The sequence below is a fragment of the Lissotriton vulgaris genome, chromosome 3_1 (assembly GCF_964263255.1).
Source record: "Lissotriton vulgaris chromosome 3_1, aLisVul1.2, whole genome shotgun sequence".
In the NCBI taxonomy this organism is placed as follows: Eukaryota; Metazoa; Chordata; class Amphibia; order Caudata; family Salamandridae; genus Lissotriton; species Lissotriton vulgaris.
This window is the reverse complement of record NC_141689.1, coordinates 239,061,694-239,079,249: the sequence shown is the minus strand read 5'-3', so window position 1 is coordinate 239,079,249 and position 17,556 is coordinate 239,061,694. Positions and strand designations below refer to the sequence as shown.

The 17,556-nt window shown below is 43.0% G+C and overlaps 1 protein-coding gene across 3 annotated transcripts in view; it reads left to right on the top strand.

The window, feature by feature from the left end:
* The window catches only part of PIAS2 (protein inhibitor of activated STAT 2), a 515,220-nt gene that overhangs the window by 236,532 nt on the left and 261,132 nt on the right, over positions 1 to 17,556 (top strand). For all 3 annotated transcript variants that reach the window (XM_086960351.1, XM_086960352.1, XM_086960354.1), the window contains one exon: positions 8,425 to 8,498. In XM_086960351.1, the coding sequence (XP_086816477.1) occupies positions 8,425 to 8,498 (74 nt within the window). The remainder of the gene's footprint in view (positions 1 to 8,424; positions 8,499 to 17,556) is intronic.

Here is a 17,556-nt window from a genome sequence, read left to right as displayed (position 1 = left end):
AGTGTCTTTTATCCCTAACTTGTCCAATCGGTCCATCAACAAAACGTGGTGGACCGTGTCGAAAGCTGCAGATAGGTCTAATATGATCAATACGGCCTTTCCCCCTTTATGCAGAATGGCCCTAATTTCTTCGGTGAACTTTAGGAGCGCCATTTCTGTACTGTGGCCCTCTCTAAACTCATACTGTGTTGGATCAAGGGCTTGTGAGTCCTGCAGAAATTTGTTGAGTTGGGTGTTCAGAATACTTTCAATAAGATTAGCAGGAAGGGGTAACCTGGAATATGGTCTAAAGTTGTTGGGATAACTGGTATCTAGGTGACATCAATCGCTTCCTCCGGAAGGAGAAGTTTAAGATGCTCGCACTTGCTCAGGTCTTGTCTGCCCTGGACTCGCAAGACTGGATGGTAGCATTGGACTTTCATATCCATGTCCTGCAGGCCCAGCGGCGTTACCTGCGGTTCACGGTAGGCCACAAGCACTTTCAGTTCACCGTGCTCCCTTTTGGTCTTACCAGAGGCCCTCGCAGATCTGGGGTTTCAGTCTTCCTCTATCTCGACGACTGGTTGTTGAAGGCGGGCTCACCCCAGGCAGTAGTCTCACACCTCCAGACCACGGCCGACCTCCAGTATTTGCTGAGGTTCTCCAATAACGTTCAGAAGTCGTACCTGATTCCCTCTCAGAAGCTCCTCTTTATCGGAGCCGTTCTGGACACTGCGCAGTTTCGGGTTTATCTCCCAAACAGCGAGTCCGGGACATTCAGGCTATGATTCCGATCTATCTGCCCTTGTCCTGGGTTTCGGTCATAATGACTTTGAGGCTGCTGGCCCTCTTGGCCGCCTGCATCCTGCTGACCAATCATGCCAGATGGCATATGCGGGCTCTGCAGTGGGACCTGAAGTTCCAGTGGGCGCAGCATCAGGAGAACCTGTCCGACTACATTCAGATCTCAGAAGGCACTGCACGACAGTTGCAGTGGTGGCTCATGAACCAGAATTGGGTCAGCGGCAGATCCCTCTCCCTTCCCCAACCGGAGCACACAGTGGTGACGGATGAGTCCCTCCTGGGATGGGGAGGCCACATGGGAGAGGCGGAGATCAGAGACCTCTGGTCTAGATCTATTCGCCACCAAAAAGAATGTGCAATGTCAGCAGTTCTGCGTGTTGCAATTTCCAAGGCGGCACTCGCTCAGCGACGCTTTTCGTTGCGAGTGGAGTTGCGGTCTATTGTACGCTTTTCCGCCTATACCACCTCTACCCAGAGTGCTGAAGAAGATCAAGCGCGACCGGGCCCAAGTCATTTTTGTGGCTCCGGACTGGGCTCGAAGAGTTTGGTATCCCAGCTACTCAGTATGAGCGTGGATCCCCCGATCCGACTGCCTCTTCGTGAGTGTCTTCTGTTGCAGCAGCAGGGGACGGTCCTTTACCCAAGCCTGTCCAGCCTCCACCTCCTTGCGTGGAGATTGAGTGGTGACAATTGATTCCATTTGGCTTGCCTCCTGAAGTCTGTGATGTCATTCTAGCAGCCAGGAGTCCATCCACTAAATCGGTATACGCCTGCAGGTGGAACAAATTTGTGGCATGATGCACAGCGAGGGCGTTGGATCCCCTTTCTGCCCCTCTTTCAGATGTCCTTTTGTTCCTTCTTTCTTTAGCCCAGCAGGGCTCTGCTCTGGGCACTATTAAGGGCTACCTTCCTGCTATTTCAGCCTTTTTTTGGGCTACCTGATCAGCCCTCTCTTTTTAGGTCCCCTATTGTAAATGGATTTCTCAAAGGCATTACTCACCTTTTCCCTCCTATTCCGTTTGTAATGCCGCAGTGGGACTTAAATCTGGTTCTTACTTATTTGATGTGCACTCCCTTTGAGCCACTTCACAACTGTCCTCTTCGATTACTGACTTTTAAGACTGCTTTCCTGGTTGCCATCACCTCCACTAGGCGCGTAAGGAGCTCCAGGCTCTTTCCTGTAAACCTCCTTTTCTGTCTGTTCATCCGGACAAGGTTGTGCTCGGCACTCGTCCTTCTTTCATGCCAAAGGTTGTTACTGCATTCCACACTGCCCACTTTCTTTCCGCCTCCGCACCCTTCCAGAGAGGAAGAGACGCTCCACCCTCTGGACCCAAAATGTGCGCTCTCATTTTACCTCAGTCGCACACAACAGTTCTGTGTGTATGACCAGCTCTTTGTTGGCTACGTAGGCGCCAAGAAAGGCCGGGCTGTGCACAAGTGGACTATCTCCTGCTGGGTCATCTTGTGTATAAAAGCGTGTTATTCTCTGGCTAAAAAGGAACCTCCGGTGGGGTTGCGCCCCCATTCTACCAGGGCAACAGCAGCTACTACGGCATTGGGACGTGGTTTCCCCCTTCAAGACCTCTGTCAGGCAGCCACGTGGGCCTCGCTGCACACTTTTACGGCTTCTTTGACCGCTCTGTTCTCCGTGACTTTCTGGTGTGATCTTGGTTCGCAGACCCACCACCTGGGTTGGTATTGCTGGGGTATGTATTCTAAGGTAAGGAATCTATCACTAACGTGTCTCTTTCGGATGCACAAGTTACTTACCTTCGGTAATGATATATCTGTAAGAGACATTAGTTAGTGATAGATTCCTTACCACCCCACCGATCGTCCCCGTTCTGCGAACTGATTTCTAGGGTTAAGGTCATCCCTTTTTGGATCCTAGTTTCAATACACCAGTGGTCAGCATCTTGCATGGCTCTGCGTTCCTGGCTCAGAAACTCGTGTACAGAACTGAGGTCAGCGCGCGAGGGCAGCGTCTTAAGTAGCTGCTGCAACGTCATCCCAGCGATCACAACGCCTACAGCGGACACGGAGCTGCACAACGCCACCTTCCGACGTGTAGGGGTACTGCTGACGAAAACTTTCCAAATCCAGTCTGACAACTGGGGGTAATTCTAAGGTAAGGAATCTATCACTAACTAATGTCTCTTGCAGATATATCGTTACCGCAGGTAAGCAACTTGTGCTTTAGGTGTACTGTAGGATAATAAAGTAGGAAGAAGTGGTCAATATTTAGTATGTAACTATGGCAGACAAGAAGTTCCAAGATTGAGTAGACAAGAATAAGTATACATGATTAAGGAATGTGTTATACAGAATAAGGAAATGTGGTAGTTTGTAAAACAAATATGTTGTCTATCGGAAAATGTTGATATAGGTGTCAATAATTATAAGGACTGACTAAACAGTTTGGCAGTGCAGTCACTCATAATCGTTCTAGACTTGCTTTTATGGGCCATGGCATGCTAGACAGAATGCCTGAGACTGATCTGTACCAAAATTAGTTGTAATGAATAGAACATTGATTATAGTCCTATGAGATGAAGGAAGAGAGAGGATGGGACATATTGGTCTTTGGATAACTATTTTTTCAATTACTACACATTTGAAAAATGTGTTTGCTGAATTAAATAGCATGAAGACGTTGTTCTGCACCATTATTTAAACAAGACATCGAAGAGCGAAGCACGCTAATGATTCTAGTCATCTGTTCAGTAATGGAATTAGGCAATCTATTTCCTTTATATAATGTGCAGAGGTGTATGTGTTACTAATTTCGGTGATTGTGGCCCAAACGTGTTGGAGGTGAAGGATTACGGGGATCCCAGAGGAAGACAATATGTTGAAATGGCGTTTGGAGTACCTATTTTAGGTAGATCTTTCATGATGTAAATTGGATTATGAGTCGAAAGTCTTGCATATTATTTGTAGATGATCATGTGGCACAATTGTCTTTGCCCTGCAAGCTGGAATTGCTTTGTGTGGTGCTGTTAACTTTAGTTGTTATACTGGCTCACTGAGATCCCAGCAAAATAGCCAAAGTGCACCCTGTTCAACTCCTGTGTAATAATCATTGTTCCCAATGAGTAAATTAATACGCCATTAAAACAAAACTGGCAGCACTGTTTAAAGGCCATGTTTCATGGCCTGCTCTTCTTGGTGGAAATAGCTGCATTTCCCCTGATTCTACCCATACTTCATGAGGTGTGTGATAGTCACAACATATATTTTACATTTGCTATCAAACCACTAGTGTTTGGTTCTGCTTACTTAGCTAAACCGAAGGTGTTTGGAGAAATTAATTTGAAGAAATAAATATATTGGATTCTTTGAGTGTTGAATGTATTGAAATTCTAGGCAGCCTAGTTCTTTGTTGCCAGGGCCAGACTCTGGGACCCCCAGCGCATACTAGACATATTATCATGTAGCTTTCATATGAACTTTAAGATGTGGCTGTTGTTTATGAATTCAGTTTTTTCCTTTTTAGGTCTCGCAGAGGCGTGGGCGGCGCAGCAACGCTGCTGCCACACCCTGCGAGAGATGTTGTAAGAAAAAGGGTACTGTAAGCCCCGCCCCTCCTTTTCATTGGGTAGCGTCAGTGTTTAGGGTAAACGCTGGCTTCCCATTGAAAAGGAGGGTTTTCAGTTGCCGCCCTGTCTGCTTTTTAGACAGCCACTACGGACACTGTGGCCTGTTTTCCGGCTTGTCGTGAAAACTTTTCTTATCCGCTTGTTTATTTAACGAGCAGATAAGAAAATTCTTGCAGGCACGGAGAGCGGAGGCGCAGGGGGCACGGAGAGTGCAGCTCGACCCCACCCACCCCGGCCGGGCTCTCCCTCCCCGCGTCTGCTGGCAGACACTGTAGCAGGGGAGAGTATCTCCCCTGCCCTCCCACCTTCAGCCTCTTCCTGGTGTTTGCTGCAGTGGCTCACTTTTTGTTACACTGTAGGAACCATGTCTATAATGATAATCATACTGTCATTAATTTATTTCGGAATAGTTCTCCGTCGCCAACTTGCGCCATATACGTATTAAGGAATACAAATAAATAATGCCGATCGTATGGAGCAGAGAGGCGCTTTATGAACATAAATCATATTGCCACTTGAGCATAAAACAAACGGCTTCTCTAATTTCCATACTGCGCACTTAAAATATTCCCAGGTGAGTGACATAGAAGGCGAGCCCGGCTCAGAAAGAGGCACAGAGCCCCCTTTCTCTTTCTATCCCAGCATCTCCTGCCGAGCATCACGCCCTGCCCCGGCGGCCCCGCCACCCCACCTCCTAATGAGAAGAAAGTCCCTCGCACATTCCTGCATGACAATGGGGTCCCTGGCGAAACGCGCCCTCTGCCCTCACCGGCGGGAAGCCATGCAGAGGCGTTTGTTTTTCAAAGCCCTATTTGTTTTTTCCAACATACACGACCTTTCAGCAGCCTGGGGCTTTCTCTCGAAGTAGTGGAAGTGTTTGCGTTAATCTGTAAGTGAAGGAGGGAAAAACATCACGAACAATCAACTAAAAGTGCAAACAAAATTCGAAGGGGGAGAGAAAGCCTGTTTGCCCAGAACTGGGTTTAAAGAAGGCATGTGTGCGGCTGTAAAAACCCGCGAAACAATCAAAAAGCAAACCAGAGAGTAGGGTACGATAAATTATTTAACTTTAATGTGCTGATTTTTAATCCTGCAAAGATAAATACCACATTCTCGGTGCTCCCTGTAAGGTGTTGCGTTCCAAAAGCTGTTCACTGCTTTGTACAGAACAACGTTTTCGTGAGGGGAAAAAATACTGCTAAGGTTTATGTAAACAGGAACTGTGCACCCTGTGTAGCAAAAGGGGGCATATTTTAAGGCCCGCAATGTGCATGCGCAGTTTTGTGTTCTAAAGGGGGGGGGGGGGGTGGAATCCGCTCCATTAAAAAATTGCAATAGGTTTCGCCTTTTATTAAGTTAAAGCCATTTGCTTTGCTATACAATACCATTAGCAAAGCAAATGGATTTAACTTAATCAAGGGCGAGACCTATTGCATTTTCAATGCTTGTTTAGATTTCTTTTCGTATTGATGAGAACCAACTTAGTACCATTTGACGCATTCTGTTCTTTATAGGGTATATCTTTAGAATGCCTAGCTTTCTTTGGTATGAATTAGTGTTCAGTAAATCTGAGACTACTGCATTTCCTAAAATATAGCAGAGCACATTTTGGATATATATTACATCCATAAAGGTTGCATTTAATTGTTTGGGACAGGTCAGATAGCAGATTGTATGAGTAACACAAGAACAAGTGAGATGTGTTTTATTACCATTGAGCAAATGTTACAAGTACATGTCAAACGTATTTAGCAGGGTCGCCCAATCAGCAGATAAAATATCTTGCCTCTCTCTGTCATTTATAACAACTACAGTGCCTTTTGTATTATTTTTCTCAAATCCAAATATATTCAGAATTACTACTGCCTGCTTTTCTTGGGGTGTTGATAATAGGGGCATATGCAGTGAGGCAAGTCAGAAGCTCATTTATTTAAATAAAAAAGCTAAACTAAAAAAATATGATCAGAACCACTTTCCTTAACAATCCAACTCCTATGTATGTGTATTTGAGCTTATATATGTAAATGTATTTGAGCTTATATAGCGCACAGCTACCCGCAGTGGGTTTATCGGCGCTTGCTTAGGGAACCCGTCCCGGTATTCCCCTGTGAGATAACCCCCGCAGGGTGTCCACAAGGTGAAAGCCAGGCATCCCGCCGCGAGGGGCCGTTGTGGAGATTAAGCAAGCTATTGCCCAGAGTCGCAGAGTGTGAACCCGTGAGTCGAGAAGGCACCGGAGCGAGAATTATCGAGTCCGTGGAATTTTTGAGCCCAAGACCCACCGAGGCGGGGAATTGAACCCTGGTCCAGGGCCGATCTCAGCTTCCGGGTCTGCCGCCTCTAACCCCTGAGCCACACTTCTCCACATATCAAAAATAGTATAGTAGAATAATGTTTTGTAAAATACTGTGGAATTCAACACTAACGGTCCAGTTGCTAAGGTTGCATGTGTTGCCCTTCCTATAGCATTACCCACTTTAGCCATCAAGGGAGGTTTTCTGTTGGTGTTACTTGCTACAGTAGTTTTTCGAATCGGTGTCCCCATGTAACTAGATTGCTCCTAGATGATCACCATCTTCCGCTTCCACTACTGCATTCTGGCTCTGCATAACTGCCTTGCTGGAGATCCGTTTTACTAACATACATTCTACCAGATAGCGACTATTGTGTAGTAGTATTCTCAACACTGTCTAACTGGCCTTTGTCCCTTAACATCTCTGATTGTACTTCGTCTTATTTTGGTGTCCCAGCCCAACTGCTCATTATTGCTGTATTGCTCTTGCCCACCATGGTGCTCAATCAAGCAAATTGATAGAGAGTTGCAATTAACCACCTCAGTACCCATGTAAATCACGCTTTGGGTGGCGCCAAAGCACTCTTACTGTTTTTTTACATTTATCTTGTCTTGCCAACAACAGAGATCTTACACCACCTAGACCTTAACTGCGTTAACCCTACATAATACAATCCACCTTTGGCTATCTGCAAATAACTGGCTTATATAATGCCTCTTCAGAGCGCTCTGTCGTGTAATGAGAGCTCTCGGAACTCCCTCTTCATGACTTCAAATTTGTTCTCTGGTAGCACGTGGATCATCCAATCCCTGACTACCTCCTCTGTTGGTGTAGCTGCAGTTTGGTGAGGTGTCTATGTCCTATCCTGGTTACAGCATGTACATCCTTCTCCTAGTTCTACATGCTTTGCTGGGTATGATTAACATCTCAAGAACTTGGCAGCATATCTCTGTACCGGATCATGCCATCATCTTTAACCTCTCCTTCTTTGGCCATTTAGGTGAGCTTCTCCTGGTTTCATGTTCCACTATAACTCTCAGCTTAGTTGTGTGCCTCCAAGGTGGCACAACTCCCACTTTTCGAGTATGTCTATTTCAGGGGACACCTTAAAGCTACACTGGCACTTCTTATGGGTACAGCTGTTAAGGAGCCCTGTTGGTCTGTGTTGTATGTTGATATCCATTACTTGCCAACTTCCCAGATGGACTATAGGCAACAACCTCTTCCTTCAACTGCTCTGCAAGTCATCACCCAACAGCCCCTAGATTAAATATTTACATTTTATATAACATTCTAACATTCCAGGTTAATGCAAAAAACAACAGTTGATGGACAGAATGCAGAACAACGTGAGTCCCGTGCTCTCCACGCCAGTCAGAAACCGGTCCTAGGTGGCTTGATTCCGGTCCAGGGAAGACATGGCTTGGCAGTTCAGGCTGGACTGTTCCCATGAGGCACAGGGTCAAGGCTGATTTGCATATGGCCATGTCTGAACTGGGGTGGTGTGGTGACCAAAAAAAACAATGGATTTAGGCCCAGATCTCTGTACTGGGGTGAATGTATGACATTGTTCTGCATTCTGTCCATCAACTGTTGTTTTTGCAACATTCCAGGTTAAAGCATGTGAGTTGATTACCTCAGTATATTATATGTTACTAAGTAACCAGTGCACAACAGTCCATTATTTTGTTTACTCTTTCCAGTGCCTACACTTATAGTCACTGTTACTTTTTTTTTCTTTTTAGTTAAAGAAAAACTTACAGCAGACCCTGATAGTGAAATTGCCACAACAAGTCTACGAGTATCGTTGCTGTGTCCTGTAAGTAAATTATCATTGTGAAAAAGAGTTGTTTTGCCTGATTTATACATACAGTAAAGGACCACCAACCCCCATGCAAAGTTGAATGATTTTTTGGTATCACTTCTCACAGGACAGGTAGATGGAGTAGCCTCATGGCAGTACTTCACATTATAAATGTCGCCTGTGTGACCTATGGTTTGCATCACAGGTGTGCAAGCTATGGTTTGCGAGCTTATAATTTCTGGAAACCTTAAAAGGTTTTTTCAGCTTAATTTTGCAACCAGAGGTGCACTTCAGTTGGGATTTTAAGTGAATGTCAGCTGTCTTTAAAACATGTATATACTAAGGTGTTATGACCACAGCTAACCATAACTTCATATTAACTCTGTCCATTAGATGAAAAGGTAAAAGTGTGATACAACGTGTGTGTCTGTGTCCTCAGTTGAGTGTCTATGTCCTCAGTTGAGTTGGCTCCGCTTGTTTGTGGAATTTGACGAAATTTGAATCCGATGTGTGCATATATACCGACCCGGTCGAAGGAAGCACTGCCGCAGAAGTTAGCGGTCCCGCTGCTGGTGCGTTGTATCAGCGGAGTTGGACTGATTAGCATGAAATTCAAACGGGTAAGAACTTTGCCTGTGCCCCTATGATGTTTTAATATGTGGTTGAATGGACTGCCTGCAGCCCACTTGGGTTCTATTTTACGAACGATCAGCCCCAGAATGCATTTGTGATGTTGAACTCACCTGAGTGTAATTGTTGACATGGAAATATAGGAGGGACGTACGCTTATGGTCGTGCAGCGGGCTGTCATTCAACTGCAGAAAAGCCTTTGAAAAAGGGAGTGATCCTGAAACGCGTCTGGCTCTGCTGATGCTGAGAGCATGGGTGTCTTCCCTTAACTGGAGTATGCTTACAGTGAATATATATATATATATATATATATATATATATATATATATATATCTATATATATATATATATATATATATATATCCGTTTCACTCTTCCAGTTTTCCGTCGGTAAAAAACAGACACGGACCCAATCAGGTACTTTGCGTTAGTTTATTCCGTGTACAACACAAATGCCGCCCTTGATCATATATAGATAGATATATATAAAAGCTACTTTCCACCTAAACTTGAGAACTACCCAGAGTTCTCTCCTTCCTTTTTGCATATATATCCATATATATCTATATATCTATGCACTTTTACCAGCTGTACCTTTGAAATAAAGAACCTGTAACTGATCCAGTGGTCCGTCTCCCGGTTAACGCTTCGCCGGTCCACGTGGGGGATTGGAAGTGGCGTGGAATATATATATATATATATATATATATATATATATATATATATATATTCCAACTCTCCGCACTCCCGGTGTCAATTAATTTTCCTTCGATTTATTTACCAAATGGCATTCAGTTATTCAGCAAAAAGCACCGACGCGTTTCGCTGTGCACTCACAGCTTTCTCACGGTCAATACAACAAACATTAGTGAGCCCCTCCTATTTCAATAGGGTGCCGCCAAAAACATTTACATAACGTCACTTCCTGTGTTTGTAATAGAAGTGACATGGGAATTGTAGTTCTTATTATCATCTAGACTACTATTTTATAATTGATGCGAGTTAAGCCAGGGAATGTTACATATAAGTCATGTAGTCAAACTTTTTATACATCAAGTAACTGATTGTTAAAAAGCGCATAATTAACGCATCTTTTTATGACAACCCGTGAGTGCCCTCCAGTGGGCTCCCGCTCCGTTGATATGCATATGACTTTACTGCCCTCTAGTGGGCTGGTCGTCTGTTATTTGCCCTCCAGTGGGCATACCTGCATACTATGTATCATTGACAGATCTATCTGATTCCGTGACAATCGTTACAACACTGTTTCATAATCACATAATCCCTCATAGTCTCTTGAACCACATTCCCACTTGTATTCCACAACACACTGAATTCTATTGTCCATTCCGTCTGCATTGAAACAAAGGATCATAGTTCAAAGTAAAGAGTCAAAATTCATAAATGTACATAAAGTTCTTCACTTTGGTTAAGGCCTGTCGGAGTCATCGTCCTGAAATTAAAAATTTGTCGTGACTCTCGGCATCTTAAGGTTTTTTCTCGGTCCCCCCCTCTATCATGTGGGAGGATTGTTTCCAAGGCATAGAACTTGAGAAGTGTCCAGTCTCCATTATGCAGTTGTTCCATGTGCTTGGCCACAGCGTTATTACGATCTTTATTCACTGTCGCTCTCGCATGTTCCAGAATTCTTTTTTTAAATTCCTTTTTAGTGCTCCCGATGTATTTGAGTGCGCACGGGCATTCTATCACGTATACCACATGAGTGCTTACACAATTTATGAGTTCTTTTATTTTCCATGTTTTGTTGTTAGGCATTGTCACTTCCTTTTTATTCACCGCTATTTGACACACCTTGCTGTGTTGACATTTGATGAAACCTTTTGTTTTCATCCACTGTATGCCTTTCTTTTTTTTGGTGTTGTCTCTGTAATGGCTCTGTATTAATCTGTCTTTTAGATTTCTTGATCTTCTATATGTTACTTCTGGGTGCTTGCCCACTATTTTGCTTGTAACAGGATCTAATTGTAGCAATTTCCAATTTTTCCTGATTATATTGACAATTTGTTTAGATTTCCTCGTATAGTCAAGGATCAATCTTATTTTTCTGTCATTTGTTTGTATGTTTTGTTCAGTATTTTTCTTTTTGGATGTGAGTGCTTCCCTTCTTACTTTATTGTTTGCTCTTTTCCAACATCTCTCAATGACTTTTTTGTTATATCCTCTGTTTATGAACCTTTGTGCCATTTCAAAGCTTGTCTTTTTCCATTCTTTATCTTCCGAGCAGATCCTTCGCAATCTTAAGAATTCCCCATACGGAATATTTTGTACCACCGAAGGTGTGTGAAAGCTGCTTGCATGTAATGTTGAGTTTGTTGCAGTCTCTTTCCTGTGTAGAGTCGTTTCTACTCGGTCATTGTGGATGTAAATTTCCGTATCCAGGAATATCGCTTTTGTTTTGTCGATGTTGTATGTGAATCTTAAGTTGGTACTGGATGAGTTTAAGATTTGGAAATATGCTTCAAATTCTTGACTCGTACCTTCCCAGACAATGAGAAGGTCATCAATGTATCTGACCCATTTGGCAATTTTGTTCACATAAAAATCATTGTCAGGGTGCCAGGCAATTTGTTGTTCGAACCACCCCATTGTAAGACATGCATATGCCGGACTGAAGGCGAAGCCCATAGCACATCCCTTGACTTGCTGAAATAACTCTTCTCCAAACAAAAATGTATTTTGGGTCAAGCACAATTCAATCATTTCCATTAACATTTGGTTGTGTCTTTTAAATTGTATATCCCGGTCTTTTAAGAAGTAAGCACAGGCGTTTAGTCCAATATCATTTTCAATGTTAGTATATAATGATACTACGTCCATGGTGACAAGCATATAATTAGGTTGCCATGGTAATTCTTCCAGTTGTTTTAACAAGTCTGTGGTATCGCGTAGGTAGGAACTTAAATTGGTTACGAAGGGCATTAGAAAAAATCAATATAATTGGCTATCGGTTCCATGAGTGATCCTTTGGAAGAGACAATAGGACGCCCTGGTGGTTTTCGTGGGTTTTTATGGACTTTCGGAAGAAAGTATATTGTGGCGAGTATTGCGTGGTCCGTTGTTAGGAACTTCTCCTCATCCAGATCTAATAGGTTTTGTTCTGTCCAGGCTTTGAGTTTGTCATCTAATTTCTTTTTGAATAGTTCAGCAGGGTTATTATCCAATTTTCTGTAGTAGCTCTTATCTCCCAGTTGATGCTGAGCCTCTGCTACGTAATCCTTTGTATTTAGGATGACCACATTGCCTCCTTTGTCCGCCATTTTTATGGTTATACTTTTATCCTCTGTCAAATCCTTCAATGCCATTCTCTCTTCCTTTTTAAGGTTATCTTTATATCTTATTCCCTTGATTTTATAGATTTCTTTGGTGATCGCCTCCTGGAATATATCAATTTTATTACCTGGTGGTAATTGTGGGTAGAATTTTGAGGGTCTTTTCATACCACTTAGTCCTGCTCCTTTTTGTGGACATACTCCTGATTCCGAGATTGGTTCTTCTTCATCCATTACATCTAAGTTTGTTAATAATACTAATGCTGGAATATCTTTAGTTGTTAGACCTCGTTCTTCATCTATTCCTGTTAGTCGTTTGTCCTGCTTTTGTTTAGTGAATTTTGACATTTGTTCATTTTCCTCAAACACTTTTGCCAATTTTATTTTTCTTATGTATTTATATACATCAATTCGGGTTTGTGCCAGGTCCATAGGTTCAGATGGGCAAAAGTTAATGCCTTTTTTCAAAAGTGCGATCTCATTGTCGTTGATTGTCCTGTTGGATAAATTTAGTATTTCTAATTCTTCTTTCTTGTCAGATATTTCTTGCCAATCTATTTCTGATTTTTCCTGCGCATTGATCTGGTTTCTGTTCCCACATTTTGGGGGCCACTTTCTCCTTTGGCTTCTTCTTGTTGGTTTCTTGGTGTTGTGCCTGATTTTGGTACCCATCTCCGGCCTCTTCCTCTTCCTCTTGCTGTTTGAGGCTGGTTTAGTTCCCACGATCTTTGTTTCAAAACCAGTCTCATGTCGCCTAAAAAATCTTTTGTGGCTTGATCTCCAATCTCCGATCCGTCTTCCGATGTACCTGTAGACATTAGAGAAGTCTCACTTGTTGCTCCTGACCCTTTCTCTCCTTGGCTTTTAAAAATGTCAAATTTCCTTGCATAGGTAAATATTCTCCCATATGTGTAGTCATCAGCATCCCGTTGAAACTTAGATTGTTTCCGATTTCTCACAATCTCTTCATGTTTGTCCACGTATTTTTCTAGGTCTTCTCTTAGTTTTGACATTTCCGGGCTCATTTCTATGGTTGCTAGATCTTTTTCTAGTTCAGCCAATTCTTCCTTGATTTTCCCCAAGGACTCCTCCAGATGTTTCACCAAAATTGTGATCAGGCTGAGAGAGGAACCCAGGAGATGATCTCCCCATTCTTTCAATAATGCATCCGAAACATCTTGTTGACTCGGCATTAATGATGAGCGTAAGCCTCGGGGGACTCTTTTTACTAGTATTACTACTATTTTTTGAGTGTGATGAGTTCCCACCACTTATTTATTTCCTTTTTGCTCAGCCTTTCCCACAGTTTTATTTTGCTCCTCGTGTCCGTCTTGGAATTATCCTGTTTATTTCTATCCTTGTTAGTTGTGCTTGTCCTTTGTTCAAAGAAGGCAGCGTCCAATAGTTCAGTTCTCTTGGCTTCCCTTCTATCCATTTGGTTAACTTTGACTCATAAACTGAAAAACTGAATATAATTGCCAAATTTGTATCCCCCGTTTGTTGCTCAACAGGGAATTTGAAAGTAATCCAGGAAATTGACTCCGTGCAACTTGGTTGTTTGCTGTGTCACTATCGTAGTTTAAATTCGTTCCGCTGATTGGACATTCAATCTATCCTGCGGTATTTTACTCGGTGACTGAACAATCCTTAGTTGCAAAGTAAACCAACAATTGAATATTCTTTTTATGTGTCACGTTAATTGCACCCTCCTGGTCCGACAAACCTTCCCCGTGCTTACCTTCACCTTCCGATGCTGGTCCGCCGGTTCGTGTTTGTTTTCCCAGGGTACGTCCTCGTTGACACTTGGTGTTTTCTTTGTTGGTGTTCACCGGGTCCGCTCTATGTTAATGTCCCCAGTTTGGCTCCGGTTTGGCATTAGTGAGCCCCTCCTATTTCAATAGGGTGCCGCCAAAAACATTTACAAAACGTCCATTTACAGGTATGCCCACTGGAGGGCAAATAACAGACGACCAGCCCACTAGAGGGCAGTAAAGTCATATGCATATCAAGGGAGCGGGAGCCCACTGGAGGGCACTCACGGGTTGTCATAAAAAGATGCGTTAATTATGCGCTTTTTAACAATCAGTTACTTGATTTTTTAAAAAGTTTGACTACATGACTTATATGTAACATTCCCTGGCTTAACTCGCATCAATTATAAAATAGTAGTCTAGATGATAATAAGAACTACAATTCCCATGTCACTTCTATTACAAACACAGGAAGTGACGTTTTGTAAATGTTTTTGGCGGCACCCTATTGAAATAGGAGGGGCTCACTAATGTTTGTTGTATTGACCGTGAGAAAGCTGTGAGTGCACAGCGAAACGCGTCGGTGCTTTTTGCTGAATAACTGAATGCCATTTGGTAAATAAATCGAAGGAAAACTAATTGACACCAGGAGTGCGTTTTCATTTCTTCTTCTCGGAGGAGAGTTGGACACAATTAATTAAGGCTGGGCTCGGCCGAGGATCACGCACCGGAGTTAAGCAGCGCCAGGGGTCTGCCAAACCGGAGCCAAACTGGGGACATATATATATATATATATAAGCCCCACACTCATTGTTTCAAATTATTTATTTTGCCAGGCAGCATGGCTCATCAATTCCATGGGTACAGCTGATTAGTTTGCCATCAAACTCCCTTACGCGTTTCAGGCGTCCTCCCGCCTTTGATCACGGGGATGGCTTCTTGAGTGAGGCAGCATAACAGGTGAGTATTAAAGAAGTTTTGAATTGTTGTCCCGCCCTATGGGCGTGTTCGCTCAATTCTTTCTGGTACTTGGAGTCTTCAAAATAGTAAACCTATAGTAGGTACTGCTGCCAAGTCTCTTTATACAGTTTTATTTCCACAGTGGGATGCTATCTCACCACGAAAATGCTGCCCTGCTGTTTCTTTCTCCCTTGCAAAATGACACGATGTTCCTTTGGCACCATATTCGTGATGGCGCCGGATCCGCACTTCCGCGGCAGGGGCCTCCGCGACCAGGGTTGGCCGCTACATAATCCAAACGAAAAGCACCCGAAGATTGAAGTCCCACACTCATGTGTGGGTGCTTTGTTTAGGTCTCGCGACTATTTTAGTCATGTGATTTTTCATTAACAGCAATTTTATCAGTAATGTTGTGGAATATTTATATAATTTTAAACATATTTATTTATCTATTTATATGTTTTATATTTATTCTAAATTGCTGATAAGTACAACAGACTCACAGACCTGTGCTTTCTGAATAACTGAATTTATTCAATCAGTCTTTAATTGTTTGTGTAGACTTTGCGCTTTGTAAAAATAAGACAGTATGTCTTTTATGTCCATAATTTTGGCATTTTGTACTTTTTGTATGTTATCATGTGATCGAGGCCTCTTCAGGCAGAAACGCGTTATGGCGGAATGGTGTAGAGCACAATAAAATTTCAACGCACCAGATTTGGGTTTGCCTCGTCCTTTGTTGCTGGATTGCTACAAGACGTCCTTCTGCCACAAATATATACGAACGGGCTAAATAATACTGATGATCTACGCAATTTTCTCTGACTCCTTATACAGCTCTGATGCCGTATTGGACAGTGCTGTCTTTAACATCCGTCTAGGTAGTCAGGTTCCCTGTTACCTAGACAACATTCCCATTGACATATTGTCCGATGTATTGATCTAAATGATATCTGTTTCTACATATGACAGTTTCCGTGGTTAGTCAAGTTCCTTGTTAGTCACGGCAACCAACTCAAGGAACTCTTCACTTCCTTTTGTATATTCATATTATCACATTTTACACATTTTAGCACTTTTTAAGGGGTGTTTTTATCACTTTTAACATGATAATATTTTTATACCTGTATGGAATGTTTTAATATTGCTTTCTAAATGACAAAATTGTGATTTTATCCTAATTGTTGATATAAGCATCATTGCATTTTTATACAAGGGTCACTTTATCATGCTTTGTGTACACTACACATATTCGCTCTCCCTGAACACGTGTGTTACTGCTTTTTGCACAACTAGACTTTGATCTAGCAGCACTGTTATTTGCACTTTGATATCTTGTTTTGCCTCTGCAAATGTTGAAGACTTTCACTATATACTCTAAGACATAACATTTTATGGATTTATCCAGTCATATGTTTACAAACTTCGCTCCAAGACCTGTTTCTTTAAAAAAAAAAAAAATGTCATTTATGAATTTAAAATTGTCTTGGTACGTTATATATATGTATCTAACTTATTTTGCGTATTTGCACAAGAAATATCTCAAAACATACCATGTTTTCTATGTCTATGGTCATGTGACAACATTGAAGGTGTGGCTTAAACAAGTCACTAAGCATTATAAAAACAAAAAAGTTTGACTAGATCTTTGCATGTGAACAAGGGCTCGTGGAGCCCGAAACGCGTATTGCCCTCCTGTTTTGCCAGCTGACATTGCAATAAAGGATCTGTGAATTTCAGTGGTCCGTCTCCTACCTTGCTTCGCCGGTCCTGGGTGGAATTGGAAGTGGCGTTTTTGGAGTCTAAAAGTGAAAATGCAGACACGCACTACGATATCCAGGAGGCCGTGCGTTTAGCCACGCCTTGGAGGCATGCATTAACGCAGGTGTGTGTCAGTGCCTAGAGGAACCTGCCCTAACTGACATTTTGACGCCGCAGATGAAGAGATGAGGAGTCTCGAAACGCGTCCGGCGCTTTATTTTATGTGAAAGAACTGCTGCTTCACCCTGTACCAGCAGTGTGCCATTAAAGCCTCACTGAACTACATTTGCCGTGTGGTTCCCCTCAAAATGGTGTGCCTGCATGCGATGGATTTTTAACGGCTGACATAGTCGGGAGATGGAGCCCCCGCGAGTCAGCGGTTCTACCTGCATGTCCGGTGTGACATTTGGGACCTCCAGAAACGGCAAGTAAGCTGGCAGCCGGAGCAGGACGGCGCTCGCTTACCAGGAGTGACACACGCAGAGCAGGGCATAGAGTGACGGTTGCTCTTCCACATGCCCGATGGGGTTACAATTGGTGCCATTTGGAGGACAGGCCAAACCCACTTGGGAAAATGCAGACACGCACTACGATATCCAGGAGGCCGTGCGTTTAGCCACGCCTTGGAGGCAGGCATTAACGCAGGTGTGTGTCAGTGCCTAGAGGAACCTGCCCTAACTG